The sequence below is a fragment of the Amphiura filiformis genome, chromosome 17 (genome assembly GCF_039555335.1).
Source record: "Amphiura filiformis chromosome 17, Afil_fr2py, whole genome shotgun sequence".
NCBI lineage: Eukaryota > Metazoa > Echinodermata > Ophiuroidea > Amphilepidida > Amphiuridae > Amphiura > Amphiura filiformis.
This window is the reverse complement of record NC_092644.1, coordinates 53,902,073-53,923,715: the sequence shown is the minus strand read 5'-3', so window position 1 is coordinate 53,923,715 and position 21,643 is coordinate 53,902,073. Positions and strand designations below refer to the sequence as shown.

Here is a 21,643-nt window from a genome sequence, read left to right as displayed (position 1 = left end):
TTAACAGTCCTCGAAGTAAAATTTATAAAGCTACTGATACGTGCTTACAAAGTGTATGTAGCTTTGAGGAAAAGCTGCCGATCATTTGAAAATTTTGACTTTTCATATTGAAGATACACATTTTGTCCCCAAAAGACCTTATTTTTTTAGGTCTTTTGGGGGAAAAAGTGAATAACTTTAATATAAAATTTTCAAATGATCATCGGCTTTTCCTCTCAGCTACATTCACTTTAAGTAAATATTAGATTTATCAGTTTTACTTTGAGGACTGCTAAATATCAAAAATATCAATAATAATGTGCCATAAAATATGTATTATATCGCCTATTTTTAAAAATCAAAATTATTTGATATCAGAAGGATATTCTCCATATTCAGAATGCAGTTTCATGTCCCACAAAAATACTGTGCAAACGTTGCTATCAGAGCCCTTAATCTCTTGCTTTCATGATGGTATATATGCAGTGGATGTTGGAGTGAATGGAATTCTGAGAATTTAAAGCAGCACATTTCTCTGATTACAAGAAAATGTGACAAGGCAATTATTAAATAATTCTCAGATTTTAACTGAAGTATTGTACATTGGGCTCTTCCAGTTGAAATCCATACACCCCCTATGGGAGACCTTAATCTTCCACACAGGAAGTGTGAATTTCATATGGGGTTACCTGAATGGGCGACTCCATTTGAAAACCGCACTCCTTTGTAGAATATTAATGTCATGTCTTCCATAGGGGGTGTATGGATTACAACTGGAAGAGCCCATTGTGCTTTGATAACTGCTTTGCATTCAGCAATAAGTCAAAAGTAAAATATTTCAAATTTGACAAATTTGTGGTTTATGGCATCTTATTATGCGATCATATTGTTTTGTAATTATTTCAATTTGACTTACAAGTGTCAATATTTTAATATCAAAATAAATCATGTTTTTCACCATGTCCAAGATATTTCTTGCAATGTTGTTGTCCTTTTGTATTTCTTGCAGTGTTATTGTCTAACCATTAGCCAACACAAATTCTTTGTCAAGATAATGTCCGAATTAAAGTTCCAATAATGCTATGTTCTTAGGCAAAATACAGCCACCATCTTAATATATGTCTGGCTCTTTTGTTCCATTATCCATGTATTTCTTTTCTTCAAAGTCTGATCAACTGTCAATATCTAGTAATGTGTAACTTGTGGCCACATTATTTAGATAATTCGGACAGTTCAAGATAATGTTGGACAGTTCAACCAATTTTGAACAAGAGAAACATGCTCATATTTAGAACCATTTGTAAATAAGTCAACAAATAATAATACAAACACAATACATTGTATATTTTATAGAATATAACAGCTTTATTCTGTTACCAATCCAGTGCAACATCACAACCCCAATTATAATAATATCACACCGAGATTAAGAGCTAGTATATAGTTTGATGACTTGCATGTTTTGATGTGCGACAAAAATCTGCCAACTTTAGACATAACAATGGGAAGGATAACAAATTCCCACACAATCCCTTTGAATGGTGACACGCAAATTTGATCTGAAAAATGAAAAATGCACACAAAAATGTGGGACTATACACTGGCCCTATTCAAGTACTTTGAGTTTACAAAAGTTTATCATTTGATGATTAAATTGTAGAATACCTATATAGATGCATTTAGTTAAGTTGACATGAAACAAGAACAAAATCTTTTGCGTAGTTGTGAGTAGTGGTACTAAACCAAACAAAGTTTTACATAACATACTGGTATTGAGATTCTGTATATTGATCTTTCCTGTTACACATTTCAGGATGGTATGCATCAAATGGTAAACTCCCAGTACGACTATCAAGGTTTACTATGAGCTACATATATGATACAGATTGTAATGCCAGTGCATGGAAGATGTATAGGAAAAGAGAATTCCTCTGTACAATTAGCCTTTGCAATGTACGGTATGGTGTGAACAAAAATAAGGGACAGTAGTTCAAGTGGGTAATTAAACCAGACAAATGTAACACAACCCATCCTATTTTGTCTGTCACATCTCCAAAAGGCTAATAATATTTTGTATAACTGTAGAGTAAGCTACCGTAGAGCCTTGAATTCCATACCTTTACGAAGCCATCACTTAGTACAGTAAAATAAAACAATTACATGAACAAGTTGGGTATCAAAATACTTCATTCCATGACTTGAATTCCAAGGCTCTACACTACAGCATATGATTGAACCGTGCATTTAGCTACTTATCAGTTTTTAGCAGTTGTCCATTCTTATACATCTTAAATGCACTCACAAGATGAAAAATAAATAAAGTACTTGCACAAAATATACATACAACATATTAAAAGAATCTACAATAGGGCGACACATCCCCAAAGTAAAATATATATCTCTATAAATACACACACAAAGTACCACTGTTTTAAAGCTTTTGATGTTAATTACAGTGGATAACCACACCTTGAGGTTTGAGGATAACAATTCATACATAAAGTAAAGTTCTCTTCAAACTTTCAAGAGTATGATTCCTCTGTAAATGGGCCATTCCATTTAAAATACATACACCCCCTGTGGAAGATTTTATTGCCATCTCAATTCCAGCTGCATCTTATGTTCAATGCAGCTGGTATTTTTTTTTAATGTGAAATTCCACTTGAAATTTATTCATCCAGTAGAATTTTGCACAATCTCGCCTAAAATTTGACAATTTTGTAATGTATTCTGGATGGAAAAAATTTCCACACCCTTTTCCACTTTTTATTGATAAAAATGGTTGGACCTGGATTTGGTTTGAATTCTAAAATCTTCCACAGGAGAATAGCCCAATGCTGCTAACAAATAGTACATTCAATTTTGACTGTAATCAATTCCACAAAAGAGCTTATCTCCTCAAGGAAAGTCCTCATGAAGGAGCAACTTTCAAACCTCAAGCCCTGGATTATTAAGATGCATGTCACAAAACTTCAGCATAACATTGCTAATGCTGCACATGAAGGTGTACAGCTCAGCATTGTCAAAACTGACCAATCACAATTGTGCAATAATGCACGTTCACGTCTGCATCCTACGCTGTTACACACCACATGTACACGGTGGGATAGTTCTACGATAAACACAAATTACTAATTTTCCTATAGCTGTTCGATCGCAGTAACAGCCATTTTAATTTAATTTTGAAATAAAACCTGAACAAATCAAAACAATATTGGTTGGTTGTTGTGACATTCTTTGCTTTCTGTTGGGCTTGAGCAAAAAGCACATTGGGTTAAACCAGTTGAAATCCATACACCCTCTGTGGATGACACTCATCTAATCTCTTACACAGGTGGTGTAGCTTTCAAATGGATTCACCAGTTCAGGTAACACAATTTGAAATTCACACTCCCTGTGTGGAAGATTAACATAACATCTTCCATAGGTGATGTTTGGATTGTTCACTGGAATAGTTTTACCACATGTATGTTCCACTCTTCACACACAACCACATGGGTGCTAGCAATAATGCTGAGGGTTTGTGACTGTACTGTACCATCACTATTTGGATGGATGACATAACATTTTCTGAAAAGCAGAAATATCTAGTCTAAATGACCCTGCATTTGGTGATACTAGACTTCATACATACATGCCTGTTACAAGACTTACAGTGGAAGTATTTTAAGCCCTGCAATGTAGTGTATTACATTTTGTATATTAGTATTCGTTGATAAATATGAACATTATCGTATTACAGTGGCAACTCGTTAACACAAATCCTCTTAACATGGAGTTCCTGATAACAAGAAGTATGTTTTACATTCCCAAGCATACATTTCACATGTTATTAGAACTGGATAACACGAACTCCTGATAACAAGAAGTAAAATTTGAATTCTACACAACTTCGTGCTAATGAGTTTCCACTGTAATAAGAATGGGAGTAGAAGGCCTCAGCTTTGACTCGGATAAACATTGGACTATTCCAGTTGAAATCCATACGTACCCAATCATGCAATGGAAGACATGACCTGAATTTTTAATCTCCCACATGGGGGTGAAGATTTCAAATGGAGTCACCCATACAGGTAACCTCATTTGAAATTCACACACCCCAGCTTTGTATGAGATTAAAGGTCATTTCTACCATAGGGTGTATAGATTTCAACTGGATTGACCCATACACAATACAATGTGCATCAATCACTTTACATGGGGATGCACCATTATTAAGATGTACACAAGAAAAATCATGCTACCAATATACGTACTTTAAAATTATAATTACATGTAATAATTACTTGTTTAAGCGCCATCAACACTACATTGTAAGGCTCATAATATCCTTTTAGATAGACATTTCAACAAGAAAACATTAATCTTCTACCTGCATATAATTTGGATAAAAATAAAAAAATGCTCTGAGTATATAACCTTAATTAATACAGTACAGGTATCCAACTTAGGTGCAAATCATATTCTTTGATATAAAAATACAATATAAATTTGCATTCCATTATAAGTGAACTTGTAAATATAAAACATACTTGGTACTTGAATATCCACTCGTATATACTTGGTACTACTCATCAAGAGCAGTAATTCCGTCACTGTATCTCAGTGAAGCTCCACCGGCTTAAAGGCTGTAAAGAAAATGTATGAAATACAATGACCTTTTTAACGGTGGGCTATTATTGCATTCCATAAATTTGATGGGAGGCACATCATCAACTGATTTCCACCTGGAATGAAAATCATGTTTGGGCAATCATTTTGCTTCCCATCCACAGTAAGAATTTCAAACATTTTTAATTCCATTTTAGAAATTTCCTACAGAAACATACTTGTACTTAAATCAGTTTTGCCCATTTGTTTCTTTTGCATTTTTGCTCAGCTTAAAAGGGAGTAAAAACATGCAAAAATTAATGAAGCAAGTACAATGTAAACAATATCTGGATGGTTCCTCAATTTTGATTGTGCCTTCCATTGAGGGTTACAATTACAAAACTACCTGGAATAACCTAATAAAACCCTGTTTTACATTGACCATTGAGTGTAGCACCTATTTGTTTTTCTCTGCAGTGCACCATCTCTAATCAATGCAATACATGTACATGGAATCCCCTTAATTATCAGGTCAAAATATACATGTACTAGTAACTCTAAAACAACTATAGTTCAATATCTACATACATGTACCATACTAGTAATGCAACAAATACACACATACTTTTTTCAATAAATAAAAACACTTCTGTACCAGTGAAAGCTCCTTCCAATTACATGTACATGATTTGTGCTTTAAATTTACTTTTAAAACGTGTATAATGTGGTAATATTAAAAACAAATTTACATTCAGTACATTATTCATGTATAATCTGCAAACATGTTGTACATTGCAAAAATGTAACTTACAAAAAGTAGTTCAAGAAAAGTAAATATTTGTATACAAATCATGAATAATAATAAAATAACATGGCAAATAAACAAACTTCTTAGTAGTTTAAATTTTAAGGCACTATACGGCTGCAGCGGGATATGTTCAGACACACTGCAAGCCTACATGCATATTGGACTATTCCAGTTGAAATCCATACATTCTCAGGGAGTGTGTATTTCAAATGGGGTTACCTTAATGTGTGACTCCATTTAAAACCTGCACCTCCTGTGTGGGAGATTAGGGGATGTATAGATTTCAGCTGGAATAGGCCATTGTGTATGAGACCATCAAATAAAATGAGGACTATATCACAAAAGTTGCCAAATTTGGTAAAAATTTACCATTCAAATCCATAGGCCTATGCTCTTGTTTGTTAGTACTGTATTCATTCCAATAAACGGCCATGCCCCAATAAGCGCCCACTCAGGGTAATTTCAATTTGCTAAAGGGTACAATGTTGAAGCGACGGGTAGACATTGATACAGTGAAATAACTGGGAGACTACAAGTCTAGTGTAAACTTGCAATACATTTTCTGCATCAGAAAAGCGACTAGAATGTCTCAGGACCCTTATAATGCACACCAGTTTATTCCACAGAAAATGTGCACCATATACTGTATTATGGTATGGGGGGCTAGTTCAAATCCTGTTTTATAAAGTAAATCAATATAAGCATGTATATTGATTTACAACGTACGTAAAATTGTCTCTAATGAACGCCCCTTTCGAAAAAAAAAAATTAGGTAAACCATGTAAAAAATAAGCGCTCACCCAAAATGACTTTGTTAAGCGCCTTGGGCACTTATTGGAATGAATATGGTACCGGTACCCAATGTTTTCCCTCAAAACTAACACACTGTAATTCCATCTTCATCACATCAAAACTTAATATTAAAAAGTTCTTCATCATGATGAGAAATCTGGACTTTCCATTTCATTGTCTTCATTTTACTTGATCAGATCCCATACTGACATAAAACTGCTCAAGAAAACCACTCTAATTTCATATCATATAGCTACAGTAAATACCAACTACCATGTAATAAAAATTATTTTCATATTACGGGAGGGTTGACAACGCTGTGATCTTGTTGAAGCAGTGCTATATGTATACAAAAGCACAATATATGTGCATGATGGCTTTTCCTATGTCATGCGAGGAATATAAATTTATATGCGTCAGCAATCTTCCCACTAGCTATATTTTCAAGCTAATTTTCCACATGATTGGTCATATGAAAAATACATGGAGTTAGTGTCATTTAAAACTGTACATGTGCATGAAGTACAGTTGAACTCACTACACTGGCCATGGTTGTTCAGGATGCAATTCTAAAATTAGGATATCTGTCATTCTCACGTACAGGAAGGTATGACAACAATTTTCAAAAGGTTTCCAATTCCTGTTTGTAATCTCTCCAAGTAAAAACCCTAATTGTGTACAAATACATGAAATAACTTAATAAGTGCCTAATGAGCCATTTGGTTACTTGAAATAGGCTAAATTGTATGAATTGACCGATTCCTATTACATGTAGTTACCAATAAGGCCATGTACAGTGCATACACGCTTTATAGTACCCTACATGGACACAATAGGAGTGTTCCAGTTTGGCCAAGAAATATGTAATAATATTATAATATTTAAAGCATGAAATCATTGTTACATTGAACAATATTGTTTTAACACAAACTTCTTGCTACATGTACATGTATACATTGTACATAGTCCAAATTATACTAAATAAATGTATATACATGTACATGTACCATGAATATATTTTTGCATGGTGGCAAATTGCATACCGGTACCACAAATCATTTAAGATCTTAATTTTTGCCTCTATGTACATTGTACATTATATATTCTGGCAGCCTTTGGTTCATAATTCTAGAATCAGTGACTCTTTGTTTTGGTAACATGTAGTTGAAGGACACAACCATATTGATTTTGGTTTCAGTAAGATGGACGACTACACATTTACATTCTACCTTTCAGAGTGACTATCAATACAGTCAAAATATTATTCTAGGTATCTAGGATATTAAACTACATGTATTAGTACACTCTGCTGGTGGCCCATTGATTCAGTCACCCTTTGGTGCATGTGTGCAGCCTTTGATCAAGTATGCATGAAGACCGCTTGCATTATACCCTTTGCTCAATCTTCTCAAAATGAGGTTCTACCCACAAATCAATGTGTGCTATGTGTGTGTATTTCATATGCTTTAATTACTGCATACAATGTACCTTTTGCAAAAGCCTTCTGGCAATTTGCTAGAAAAGCATAAAAAACAAAAAGTCAAGAACCATGTTTTGGTAGCAAGATAGCAGATCTGTGCAAAGAATAAAGCAAGGTTCTGACAGAGAAAATTCCTTGGATGGAGTAATAACAAAACAAAACAAATAAGGCTACACAGGGAAAACTGACTTGAGTTTATACATGCAGAGCGTGTACTGGGTCATTTTGCCGAAAGATGGGCGACACATTCCCCCTGTCCCCCCTCCCCCGGGATTGACACTTATGGCAGCCTTAACACAAAAAGTTAAAATATGTCATTTAGCTTTGAGCTTTTAAATCTGAATTCTTCATGTGATCAGGGTAGCCAAACCGGCGATTTGGTAGCCCATTTTGGAGAGTTTTGAAGATTTTCCCTGCAACGTTTTCTGTCCCATTCATGTACAAAGCAATAGTTGGGTGAGATTTTGGTAATTTAATTTGAACCACAATTTGAGCTGGATATGTTTTATAGCAAGCCTGTATATTTTTACAAGGTTACCTTATGACCAAATAAACTTCATACTATTTGTAAGCTGAGAATTCATCTTGAAACCGACCCGTTTATAAAAGATGTTCAAGATACGAATATACCCACCTTAGTCAAAAAGCATGTAATACATGTAGTATGTACAATTGTACATATATTTCTTTTTGTTTTAAATGCTACGAGTGATACATTTCAGACTATATAACTATTCAACTCTGATACATTTTGTATGTGATTACATGTACATACGATTCACACATTTGTTTTGCTGAGCACTATCATTACACAATTATATGTAACACATAGTTACAGTCATCAGTTATGCACCAACCAGATTTGTAACTGGAGTTAAATGAAGGACATCCTATATTACTTGCTAATGTCATACAAAATATGCACCAAATCACTATGGATCTTAGAAAAATAAACTGTTCCCAAATGTGTGTGTGATGGTGTGGGGTAAGTGAGTGTGTGTACATGCAAGCACGCAGGTATACGAGGGTGAACAGTACATGTTTTACATTAAAAATACTTCATTACCTTTTTGTATAAAAACATCTCAAAAACATAATTAAACACACAAAACAAGGCATGAACAGCACCAGTGGAAATGTGTGTTCCGTGTGTCATAGCCACTGTAGCGAAAGCAAATGATATGATACCTAGCAAAGGAGCTGGATTGTAAATTCTTATTTTTTTGACATAAACACAAAAGCTGAATAAGGGATTATGAAAAAGTTGTGAATGCAAGACGGTTGTAGACAAGAAACTATGTCAGGTCTTATACTTCTTTGGCACTCACTATATTTTTCTTGCATTCTCCTTAATATTCTTGCTTTGCCCTTCAGATGAAATCTTCGCACCATGTCCAACTTGCTACTAGCATATCAATCACCCATCCGCTATCTATTGACAAGACTTTCACACAGCCATTATGTAAATTACTTTAGAATTAAAAACTGATGCATTTCATTTGCATTATTTCATATTACATTGTATATACTTCTCATGTGACATCCATGTGCTGCTCATATGGTATCATGTGACATCTATGTGCTGCTCATATATGCATCATGTGATATCCATGCGCTGCTCGTATGTCATTCATGTGATGGAAATGTCCATCAACTGCACACATCATCTATCAACATGGTTTCAAAATTTCCACATATTGCAGGCTATATTTCATCTATTCTTTTTTTTTTCTTTTTTTTGTCAAATATAATTTACAACGTTGTCTCAAGTTATTGAGTTCAGCACATGGACATAATTTTAAATCACATAATTCTTATCTTAGCTTACACCAAAGGTCATGAAGATAAAAAAACACATGCGAGTACCAATGATTTAAAAATTTTTTTTTTTAACATTTTCTTACAATGTACTTTTGTGTAAACATCTAATGGTAAACAATGAAGATAGCATGTTGTTATTTCAGCATTCTACAGTAATTTATGTTAAATGTGCATACACCAAAATAGGCTAACACTAGCAGCTACCACTCTGAGAGTAGTTACTGTCTTTTGTTGAAGTTCACCACTGAATCTGAGTATTACTTCAGTCTCACATACCTACGTTTTTTTGTATAATGCCATAAATTGTTTACTTTTAAAATCATTTCCCACTTTTTTACTTGAAAAGTATGCAAATTGATTGTCAGTGTTTACAATTTGTTTTGCCAGCCAAGTTGGCCATAAATGTTTTACCCAAACTTCCATAATGTGTGAAAGAGCATTCTTATATTAGTCAGCTAGCTTTGGATCCTCAAATTCTACCAAAAACTACTCTAAGAACACAAGATATTATCTCAACTTTCTCAAGCATACATGTAGTTCATGTATCATTAAGCTGAATTTATGTAAGTACTCATCCGGTAGAGTAGCGAGCAGATTTTGACCAATGAGATGTGTTTTTCCCAACGCAACAAAAAGCGTGTCACCTCATATGGCTAGAAACCAATCACTCGTCGCTCAGCGCTGGAGTATAATTTCAGCTTTATGGTCATATCTATGAAATATCATGTCCATGAAGGCACATCCAGTAGACTACCTGGATTTGGCATTACTACAAACCATGTTTAACCACCTATAGTTTAGTACAGACAGGTACTATTGTAGACAAGACTAGATTAGTACATTGGTCATTCACTTTTCATTGTATGGACTTACCTGCACAACCACAAAGTGTAATTCTAATCATCTTTCTTACTAGACCCGTTTTCCAGTGCAAAAATATTGACAATACTTTTACTAGTTTTGATTTTATGCAAAGACTCTGGTTTCCATACAAGTACGGAGAACCCTGTGACAATGATAAGGTTGATAAACACTAGAATACCAAGTAGCGCTAGGGTTCCACCTAGTGTTGGCATTGCTATGGCAGCTAGAAGGAACGCTCTCCGCTGACCCAAGTCACTCACCAGTGCTTGCATTTGACGATAAGTTGTGATGACACCCATAACATGGAACAGTTGATGACTGTGGCCAAAAATGTCGAACCGCCCTGGTGCAAAACACTCTGGGATGTGGGTAGCATAGATGAATGAAGTCATAAATGCCAGAACAAACTGCTGCTTGTGTAGGAGTAGTGCTTCCGAGCTGCAATCCTCCTCTTCGCAAAAATAGCACCGGTACAGCAGAGGAAAGCTGCAGAAAGCATATGGCAAAACAAACGCGCTGAGCCGCAGAATCTTCTGGTATTTCGGACCTCGAGCTAAACGAGACAGACATGCTAGCACGGTACAAACAACAGCCATGATGCACGCCATTGGTATATACATATTATGTAGTGTTTTATTTACAAATGAAGATGGGAACACATAGTAGTTATAGACAATTGCGGATCCTAAACTGTAGATGCTCAAGGCACTATAGTCCAGGAAGAAACAGATGTGTCGACCACGCTCCGACACGCAATTAAACAGATGGGCAGTACTGGATGTTAACATGTAGGCACAGCAAGAGATACCAAAGGTGAATAGAGGCAACGCGAACCTGTCGTTGGCAAGGTCATACTCTTCGTATAGATACCCCAGACGCCATGCGAAGAACACAAAGGCGAGAAAGTGAGTCCAGAAGTTGATGGTCTCGTTGGTGAAGTTGAACGCACTTTGAAGGCATGACAAGGCGCTGCTGCGACACGACCTGTAGCCAGACACGATGAATGGCTCACGGAAGTCACTTGGCACGTGGTCAGCACGGAAGAGCTTGACGGTCCACATCGTTGTGAAAGATGCAAAGGGAGCAGCTTGGAGGGGTCAAGGTGCATCAAGGTTTGATGGCTGTATCTGAAACAATAACAAAAACAAGACTTCCAAGTTATTTGGGAACTAATGAACATAAAATTGAAACTAACCATATATGTAAAAAGACATTTCTTGCTCCTGTGACACAGGGGTATGACCTCACAAGGAATATGCAAGTTCTGCAATATGGTACATGTATCTCTTCAAGCAGATATGGAGTGACTGTGTGAGGGAGATATTTAACATAGTAAAAAATGATTATTTTATGAATCATGATTTTGCAAATTTAAAGTTTAAAATTTAAAGTTACATAATTAGCGAATAGACTGCCTCTTTTGAATGGGAATGCACCGCCACGCCCCGGGGTATCAAAAAGAAAGGAAAATTAAAAGAGAAAGGGGGAAAAGGGAGAGAAAATGAGCAGAGAAACTTGCAGGGTAAAGTTGGCTACATAATATACCGTGTGTCGAAAGTCCGTTCCGCCTATATTCCGACTTCCCATGGAGCGTAGCATCAATATGGAAGTACCCCCTCTGTTTATTTGCCTTTGGGCTACTAGCTACAATGAATCCAAAGGCGCATTGCAAAGAAAAAAAAATATGTCGGCCGTTGTTCTACATATTTAGAGCTAATTTTGTATTTGTTGATGGATTCAAAGATCTGCAAACCTCAGATTTCAATGGAAAAACAATACTGACTGAGGTTTGCATACCTTCGGAGGTTATCGACCATAAAGAGACAACAACTTCAAATAAATTGCTAAGTGACATTTTAATTAATCTAAAACAATAACCAGTAACAAATTAGTATCAAATTAATTGTGTAAGTTTAATTTAAAGCATCTAAAGTGGTTTTCTTATGTGGGGGAGGAACAGACTTATGACACACCGTATATTATGTTACATGTACAGCTCAGGATGTTGTACAAAATGTATGTATGTTGTGAATATTTAAAACTACATTATGTTTTGATGTTTTGGCTTCTGATCTAGGTCTTTTAGTACCCGTATGCTTTTTTGTTAAAAAAAATTAATAACAATAATAGAAAAAATAGTGCACCAAATGGCGTCAACTGTGCTATCATTTTCTACAGATCCCTACAGCTCTCAAACAATCAGATCAGACCAACCACTTAAAGGCCAATTCAGTGATTTGCTCATCTGGAAGATCATAAAATCATCAAAATTCAAACTTGCAGAATGTGCTAACGTAGCCTGCTAGTGGTTTTAAAAGCCTAAATCCATGTATTAAAGAAAATTCAACAAGATATTTTGAATGAATCAAAACTTCCATAGATAATGTCTTTTTTGTGATATGATACTATTTTGAACAATGAAACTTCCACTTCATTTCAATTCTTTTCCTTTTCTTTTATTTTTCCATTCCTTGTGCTTCATTGTAAATTTATAATTTCTAAATATTCTCTTCTTTCTTTCACTTCCTCATGTCTTTTCTTTCTCACTTTTGGTTTTCTTTGTTCTGTATTCTTTGCTTCTTTCTCCGAACTACGGTATATTATTTTACTATTTTTATCTTCCTTACTTGGTTGTTTCTTGTTCCTGCTATTTCTTTTCTTTATCTCTTTTTCTATGTTAGTTTTGTATTTTTATTTGCTATTTTTTCCCCTGCTCTTCTCTACAGAACATTTTTCCTTGCTTTTGTACTTTGCAACCCTTTTCCGTTTGAAACAGTGTTCGAAATAACCACTTATCCTCTTGTCCAAAAATCACTGGGGACAACCATATTGAGCTATGTACTTATCCCCTGGACAACCACTATTTGGATTCTTTGCACTCAAAAACATGACATATATATTTTGGGGACAACCAAAATGTTTTGAGGACAAGCAGAAGTCATGCTTTAGTTGTCCTCGGGACAACCTCCATATTTTCCTTATTTCGGACACTGGTTTGAAAGATAAACATGCACAGCTTTTAAAGAATCTCATCAATTTCGCCTTCTTATTTCGATTGTTAAAATCCCTGGGGGTCACTTGGGATATAATTTGGTATGCATTCGTGACCCTCCAACATCCCAGTAACTTCAGTTGGCACCGAAGGTCGATGGATGTCGGCCACAGGCCACCACAGCTAAACAAGTAAGTTGTGAGAAATTGGTTAAACTTTTCATTCATTCAAAGATGTTTTGTTTTTGTTTTCTTTTTTCCCCTTTATCAATCATTCTAAGAATTTATGACCAAGCTCTTTGTGCGTGTTGTTTACCTTCGATGGTATTGGTATCACTCAATATTAATCAATCATGATATTGAATTCATTGATCATGTCCTTCTGTCCGACTTCTATCTGTAAATCAATGTGAATAACAGTGTAGTCGTGGACCATAACTACATGACATTGACAAGGTACAGCAAATTGGCTCGCCAGGCTGCCATGGATGACTCCCAAGTAGCCCAATTTTTAGGATTAAAAAAAGTGCCCAATACCGGATATTGGGTGCTTTACCAGAATTTAGAACGTAAATCACCCAATTTAGTGGAAAAGCACTTGACTAAAAACATCTGGTACCGTACCATACTAAGTTAATGGGAAGTTTACTGACCGATCAATAAATGGTCATAAAAGCCATTAATGCAATTCGGAGCTTCAGAGAATCAAAACCTTTATAATTCGGCAAGTGCGATAGCCCAATTGAGCACCAATAATGTAAGGCACTGCGCTGGCATCACTGCTTCCAATATTCCATACGACAACCAAAATATTATTGTAATTCAATAAAATCAAAATTCAATATATAATCAATTGATGCAAAAAGTTTATGCACCCCTTACATTCAATAAAATCAATTGATGCAAAAAGTTTGTGAACCCCTTCATTCAATATAAAATCAATGCAAAAAGTTTGTGCACCCCTAGTATATACCACTATGTACAGTAAAAAAAATGTCTATTACTTGATTTACTTCCATGGTCCACATACTTGCTGGAGATTATCGATAGTTTTAGCCATTGAACTTTGAAGAGGCGAGATCGACAATCAACACGCTTATGCTGACGACCATATGGGGTTTTATTAAAATATTTTGCTGCCATGACTGTGCATGTTGATCAGCAAACAGTGTCAACAGGGTGATTGAATTACATAATTATTGGGGTTCATTCATATATTTTCATGACTAAATCAGTAAATGGGACCATGTTTAGGCTAATGAAAGTTGATTCCCAGTTTCCCGTTACCCGACTCCGGTCAGAAAGAAATGCCAATCAAATATTTCATTATTTTCCATTTTTTTTCATTATTTCACATTTTTCAAGTTTTTAAGAAAAAAAGGATAGCTTTTAGGCTTGTTATCGTTTCATTTTTCTTTGGCGACATGTCGCCAAAACTCTGAATCCGACGTCAAATCTTTGTCGACAAACAAGTGAAAAATATAGTCTTTATAAAGCTTCCGAATTTAGTACTCGATGCGTTATTTGTGCATCCATGACGGCCGACGATGGCGAATTCTATGACCCTAAAATAGCACTTGTTACCTGTAAGAGCGGTGCCAAACTTTATCCTACCATATCTCCCTTGAATGATTTGACTTCTTCCAAACATTATTCTTGTTGGATGGCTTCATTTATTTGCTTTTTGAGGATTTATTACGATGATTTACAAGGTCAAATTAATTCAACAGTGAAAGCATGCAGCGATGATGTAATAACGTGTGCAGGGGACTCCCCAAAAAGCAGTTCAAAAGTGGTTCGGGGGAAGGACTTCGCTTCAATATGACTATGTGACTGTGTTATCATAAACCCAATCAACTCATTGCCGTATCATCTCACTTTTATATTTAATTCTATTACCCCCACGACCCATTATTCAAAATCGCGCACTGTGATTTGTTGAAACGCGTCACGTGACAGACCATTAATTAGCGATAAAGTGTCAAGGGCAACGAACTTTATGTTCTTCTATCATCACAGCGCACAGCAGAGCGCACAGCACACCTGCTTATGTAGGGGAGAATGGAATGTCAGGGGTGTGTTATTGTATGGGCATACCTGCTTATAGGGGAGAATGGAATGTTAGGTTGTGTTATTGGAATGTGCATACGCTTTGGCTACGCGTATGCGCTCCACCTTGAGGTAAACAACTTGAAATATTTGGGCAAACAATTTGACATTTTCTCTTTAAATCACACTATTTTGTGGTAATAGAATAGAAATAAAGGGTGCAGCATTATCCTTTACATCGCAAATAATGTGTCCTCGGCAGTAAAATGCGTTTAAATAATGGGTTCGCTGCGCCTCACCCATTATTTACGTTTTAATGCCTCGACACATTATTTTCGTGTAAAGGATCATGCATTACCCTTTATTTCTTAAATAAAACAGCAAAATAATAATCCATAGGCGGACCAAGAAATATAATTACATCTTTTAACTTTTAAGCAGTATTAAAACATCAGCTTGCCCTCCCAGTGCCTACACGGTAATAATGGACTGACCCATGAGTTACGACATGACGAGTTCGCTATTAATAGCTCAAGTGGGTTTCGCTCAGGGCCAATGTAAATAAACCTGCCGACGGCCGGTCGGTATCGAAGAAAAAAGTGACAAAAAGTTGACCTTGAATTATGTTTTATAGTCAAAATAGTCCAGTAATTCAATAAATATAATGATATTTGGCCTAAACTTGAACTCATTTGAAATGAAATGGCAGTTTTTATTGAGTAATCCATGGCTTTTTCACTCAACCATGTGGTTGCAATGCTGTTGAATTCTGCACTTTGGCGAAGTTGGAACTGCATTTTAATGGAAGTCCGCGAACTTTTATGGCATAAAGCAACATTTTGATAGTAAGTGCACTGCTTGGAAACTTTTAAAAAGCGAGATAGTTGGTTAATAGCGAGAATCACGGTGTGAAGTGCACTGCTTGGAAACTTTTTTAAAAAGCGAGATAGTTGGTTAATAGCGAGAATCAAGGTGTGAAAAGCGACTAAGCGAGATCTCGTTTTTGCCGGGCCTTATTACTAGCCGTGCATGATTTATTATTGATTACTATTTTGTCGACAGTGATAGTCTCTTATCGACTGTCGGAAAACTCTCATTCATTGTCGACAATATTGGCGACAGTAGCTCTGTCGATAACAAGCCTAAATAGCTTTAATGTCATCTTTCACTTCCGACATGTATTTTAAGCACTTTTACGCAGGGTTAAACTACATGGTAAAATGGCGATATCGTACAGCGCATTTACTGGAGACTAGCAATTCCCTGCGTCTAATTTTCTCCTACCACTTAAAATGGATAAACTGAATACGAAGAGAGGCAGCTAAGTTCGCGGGAGCCAGCGTATGAAAATTTTTTTAAGCATTTCTACCGTGCATTGTGTAGCACGCTATATATGGACAACATCAAAATAGATAAAATAAATAAAAGTTTAAAGTCAAATTATTCTGTTTTTCTTACAAATATATGCAATTTAATAAAATTAACTTATAATAATAAATGGTCTATTTGTCAATTTCTTGCATGGTTGTCATTACTACTCACTTATTTTATTTGGGCCTCAAAACATAGCATTCTGTAATTAACTTTGCACCATTAATGAAAGTTTGAAAATAATGAATAATGAAACAGTCACCTACATGTACCCAGTCATGAAAAACTATGTAACGGGAAACTGGGAATCAACTTTCATTAGCCTTATGTCCGATATCCGAGGGCATAATCATAAACAACCGTTTAGTCATGAAAATATATGAATGAAGTTTACCCCGTTCATACATACCGTACCAGAACATTTTGTGATTTTTATTTCATCAAAATAATAACAAAACAATTACAAGTACAGGGATGAAAAATAGCACGGACAATGTGCTTGTCGGACATAATTTCCTGAAACTGCTTTAAAATTTCCTGAAAACCTGTATTTACTGTGAAGATCCTAAATTTTTTTATCCCTACAAGTAACATTATTAAAAAACATGATTTTCCTTCAATATCTCTAGTTCTCTACTCCACGATTGCACATTGTGGACACTGTTCATGGACAATAAATGAACAGTGACCCGGGATGTTCAATCGCGGAGTAGAGAAATTAAAGGAAAATCAAATAATGTTACTTTTTTTTGTTCAGAATCACAAAATGTATGAACAGGGTTCATTCATATTCATGATATTTTCATGACTAAACGGTTGCTTATATGCCTTCGGACATCGGACATTTAAATGCCTGGCTCTCAAACAATCACAAGCGCTGTTCAAGGGTGAAAATAAGTGGGAGCGAGGAGCCGTTTGGCCCCCAGAATCTCTGGCCTGGTTCCATCTCAATTTTAGTTGACCAGGGGATACTTTTCTCACAAAACTGGCTCCTGGATAGTGAACCACATCAAATTCAAAGCAACTAGTGCTCATTTTAACTCATCCAGCACATATTTATTTGTATTGGCCCCTTGGCCTTGGCGATTGGAAATGGCCCCCAGATGGGTGACTATCACGTTTTTCCTAGTCAAAAGTCAACAAGTTGGCAGCAAATAGTCACGACTACAAGTCCTAGTCGCGACTATCTGTGATCAAAATTGGACCAAAAATCGGGTGAAAGATTGGTTCAAATGTACGATAACAAGACAGCAACAAGCAACACCAATTTAATGATTAACACTAACAGACTTTATGATTACTTGTTGCTTAGTTAGTTTTACTTTTGGTAAGAGTAAGACAATGGCTAATCGATATCATTGAGTATTCAGGACGATGATGCCGCAACTGGCGCTGGACGGGCTGTAGAAGCTTTCCAATGGGCAGGGACAGGTCACCTAGTCTTGCTTGTTGAAAAACGCAGTCTTCTCTAGCTTTCCTCCTGGTGCTGAGTGGTTCTACTAGTCCCTTGAGGTCTTTGACCATCTGGGTCGCACAACCATGACAACCGGGTGATTTAGATTTGTAATCATTAAGAATAAATCGTGCTGCTCTTTTTTGCACGCTCTCCAGCTATAGCCAAAATATTAAATTCTCGATCATGAGAGCCAACTTGTGTACGCACAGTTATTTGCGCCGAGCGTACTACACAAATACCGGCGCTTACGGCGCAAACACAGCTTTTGAGAATTGACCAATCACACGGTCGTTGGTAGGCAAGGTCAAGGTTCGGTCATGCAGGTCGCGCGAATGTGTTATTCTATGAAAAGTACGCTGACGCAGAAGGTACATCCTCTCATGATCGAGAAATTGTTATTTTGGCTATAGTCTAGATGTTCTTTTTTGTGTGCGAGTCCCAGACGGACGAGGAATATGTGACTCCTCGCCACAACTGAGCCCGGATGTCGCCAATCATCATTTTTGAGATATTCAACCAAAATATTCTGCTTGAAATTAGCTTTAAAATGATGTATATCATGTCTATAGTACTTGACATTTAAGTAGTGAAAAATCAATAAAACAGTCAATAAATCCTTTCTTTCCTATTGTTTATTGTTAAGTTCGATGGAGCATATCTCAATAGTGGCACTGGCGACATCCGGGCTCAGTTGTGGCGAGGAGTCACATATTCAACTTGCAGCCGTTCTATAGTCAAAATATTAAATTCTCGATCAAGAGAGCCAACTTGGGTACGCAGTTATTTGTGTCGAGCGTACTACGTAAAGACCGGCGCTTACGGCGCAAACACAGCTTTTGAAGTTTTGAGAATTGACCAATCCCACGGTCGTTGCTAGACAAGGTCAAGGTTCGGTCATGCAGTAGGTATGCTAGGTGAATTCAAATTTGCCATCAAACTGCATTATTTAAAGCCCTTGAGTAAACAAAGCCAAAACTGAAAACCTTTTTTTCATAGCACTTTCCGTAGCAAAGTTACATCTTGTCAAAGATTGACTTTCATCAAAAAGATTCAGCTAGCAAAATTCCCCAAAACGGCATTTCGGGGTGTTTCTAGATCTTAGTCTCATTATGATAGCAGCTTTTTTTTAATGGAACTGCTATCAAAATCCCTCTAAAATTCCATGTGCGATTGTCTTATCACCATAAAAAATCATATATTTGGGTCAAGTGAAGCATAGAAAACATATTTATGTAGGTTTCCTTCTTCGGCCAGTTGTTTTAAATTTCTATGTAAATATGCATTGACATTGTCGGCGAATTTGGCTGACTAGCAAATGTGTTAACTAAGGCTTGCCTGGCATACCTACATGCAGGTCGCGCGATCGTGTTATTCTCTGAAAAGTACGCCGATGCAGAAGGCACATCCTCTCATGATCGAGAATTTGTTATTTTGCCTGCCCAGGCTAAAATCATGCTATAGGCAAAATATTAAATTCTCGATCATGAGAGCAAACTTGGGTACGCACAGATATTTGCGTCGAGCGTAGGCCTACTAAAGTTAATTTCTTAAAACTTCCGTGATCCGAGCTGTGCGCCAAGCGTCTACGAGCGTACACACAGAAAAAATAAGCAATCACACTGCAGTGATTGGCTATGCTATGGCTGATCAATGCACTTGACAACAAGGCGGTTGACCCATTGGTTGTCTGTTTGGCGCGTAGTAGGCGACCTTGTCACTTTTACGCGATCGCAATTCGCCAGCGCGTACCCCGACCACGGAAGTTTAAAAAACCAACTTTACGCAAAGACCGGCGCTTACGGCGCAAACACTGCTTTTGAGAATTGACCAATCACACGATCGTTGCTAGGCAAGGTCAAGGTCAAGGCGCGATCGTGTTATTCTGTGAAAAGTATGCTGACGCAGAAGGTTCATCCTCTCATGATCGAGAATTGGTTATTTTGCCATAGTCGTAATTCACTGTGATTATCATCATGATCATTCTGACATTTCTTTTAATGGAATACTACTTCTTTATAGATACCCAATGAATGATAAAAGAGCGACGGTGGGGTGTTCCTCACTAGCATTATAGTTCATGAGTCCACGGGTGGTATTAAACAGGCCTATTTAATTTGGTATGTGGTCACCATGAACATGATCATCATCCATGCATCATGAACATGCATTCAGCATTGCATGCATGACGGGTGCAACCACCAGTGTAACTGCGCTGATATTTCACAAACGAACATGCAATGCATTGCCATATTTGAAAAGAAATATTGGAATGAATCATATTTACTTACTATTACTGTATAAAATTAATTTCTAAATCATGAAGAGCAGAAATCATCAAGAAAATCTGTCGACCACTCCCAACACACCGGTCGCTATGGATGAAGATCTGAAAGCTTCCAGAAATTGCAGATGAATAAATAGTCATGGGCAATATACACTATGTGCCGCAAACGTAAACATAGTGAATATTTGAGATTTTGTACACTAACAAAGCTCTTGGAGCACAACCAGTTTTAACATTTTTGTCACTCATAACGCAGTTATTTATTTATTTATTTATTTATTTATTTATTTATTTATTTGGTGTGTTTTTGGCTCCCCTTTTTTGGGATGTAATTTTTTTTGATCCTCCATATTTTATTTTCCAACCCCACCAAAGTATTAGTACTGAACACTCCCTAAATAATGTAGAATATAAAGTTTAACCAACGGATTCTCGGTATACTATTATTCAAAGTTGGAAACTAGAGAAATAGGCCTACTGCTACTAAAAAAATTTGGATAAAGTTGTGCATTTTAATTACTTTTGCTTCTATTGAACAGCTAGCAATGCATACTAATTCAATGTGTCCCTGCCTGTTCAACAGTAGCAAAAGTAATTAAAATTAAATGTACAACTTTATTTTTTTTTTTTAATGCGATTTTTCTTTTTCCCCTTTTAATCAGCAGTATTTCTAAACTTTTTTTTGCAATTTTTGTAAAAAAAAAAAATTACTGTAGTATGTAACAAGGCATCTCATTGGTCCTGCTGTTTGACAACAAGAAGCTGAGTTCTCGATTCATTTACTTATAGGTTAATAAATGCGTATCACTTGTTGGGAGTGAAATATTGTACAAACGCGTACTGAGATGTTGATGCGTCTAAGTGCACAAGCCCCGAAGGGGGGGGGGGGTGCAATGGACGCATCAACATCTCAGTACAAGTGCATTATTTTGTACAATTTCTCGAGCAACAAGTGATATGCATTTATTAACCTATTTCATACACGAGAAAAAAATCCCGTGTTGGAAAATGAAAAAAAAAACGCCGAGAGCACGGGGTAGAACTTCATGTGTGATTGTGGCCGGGGTATGTGTATGGGGGTGGGTGCCCGGGGGCACTCCAACTTTGGAGGTGACGCGTATGTAGGGCTGTTAAGACCCCCTTTTTCAGCATCGCTGT

At 36.4% G+C, this 21,643-nt stretch overlaps 1 protein-coding gene across 1 annotated transcript; it reads right to left on the bottom strand.

Moving 5' to 3' along the window:
* Positions 1-1,324: 1,324 nt before the first annotated feature.
* On the bottom strand, positions 1,325-20,617 carry LOC140137984 (membrane progestin receptor gamma-B-like). Its single transcript, XM_072159813.1, has 2 exons — positions 20,490-20,617; positions 1,325-11,461 (listed from the first exon to the last, which is right to left on the bottom strand). Exon 2 carries the CDS (start codon positions 11,393-11,395, stop codon positions 10,367-10,369), a length of 1,029 nt encoding a protein of 342 aa, XP_072015914.1. The 5' UTR covers positions 11,396-11,461; positions 20,490-20,617; the 3' UTR covers positions 1,325-10,366.
* Positions 20,618-21,643: the final 1,026 nt, after the last annotated feature.

Bases quoted from the DNA above. Each gene is read 5' to 3' on its own strand.
- LOC140137984 (XM_072159813.1), bottom strand. From the start codon at position 11,395: ATGTGGACCGTCAAGCTCTTCCGTGCTGACCACGTGCCAAGTGACTTC.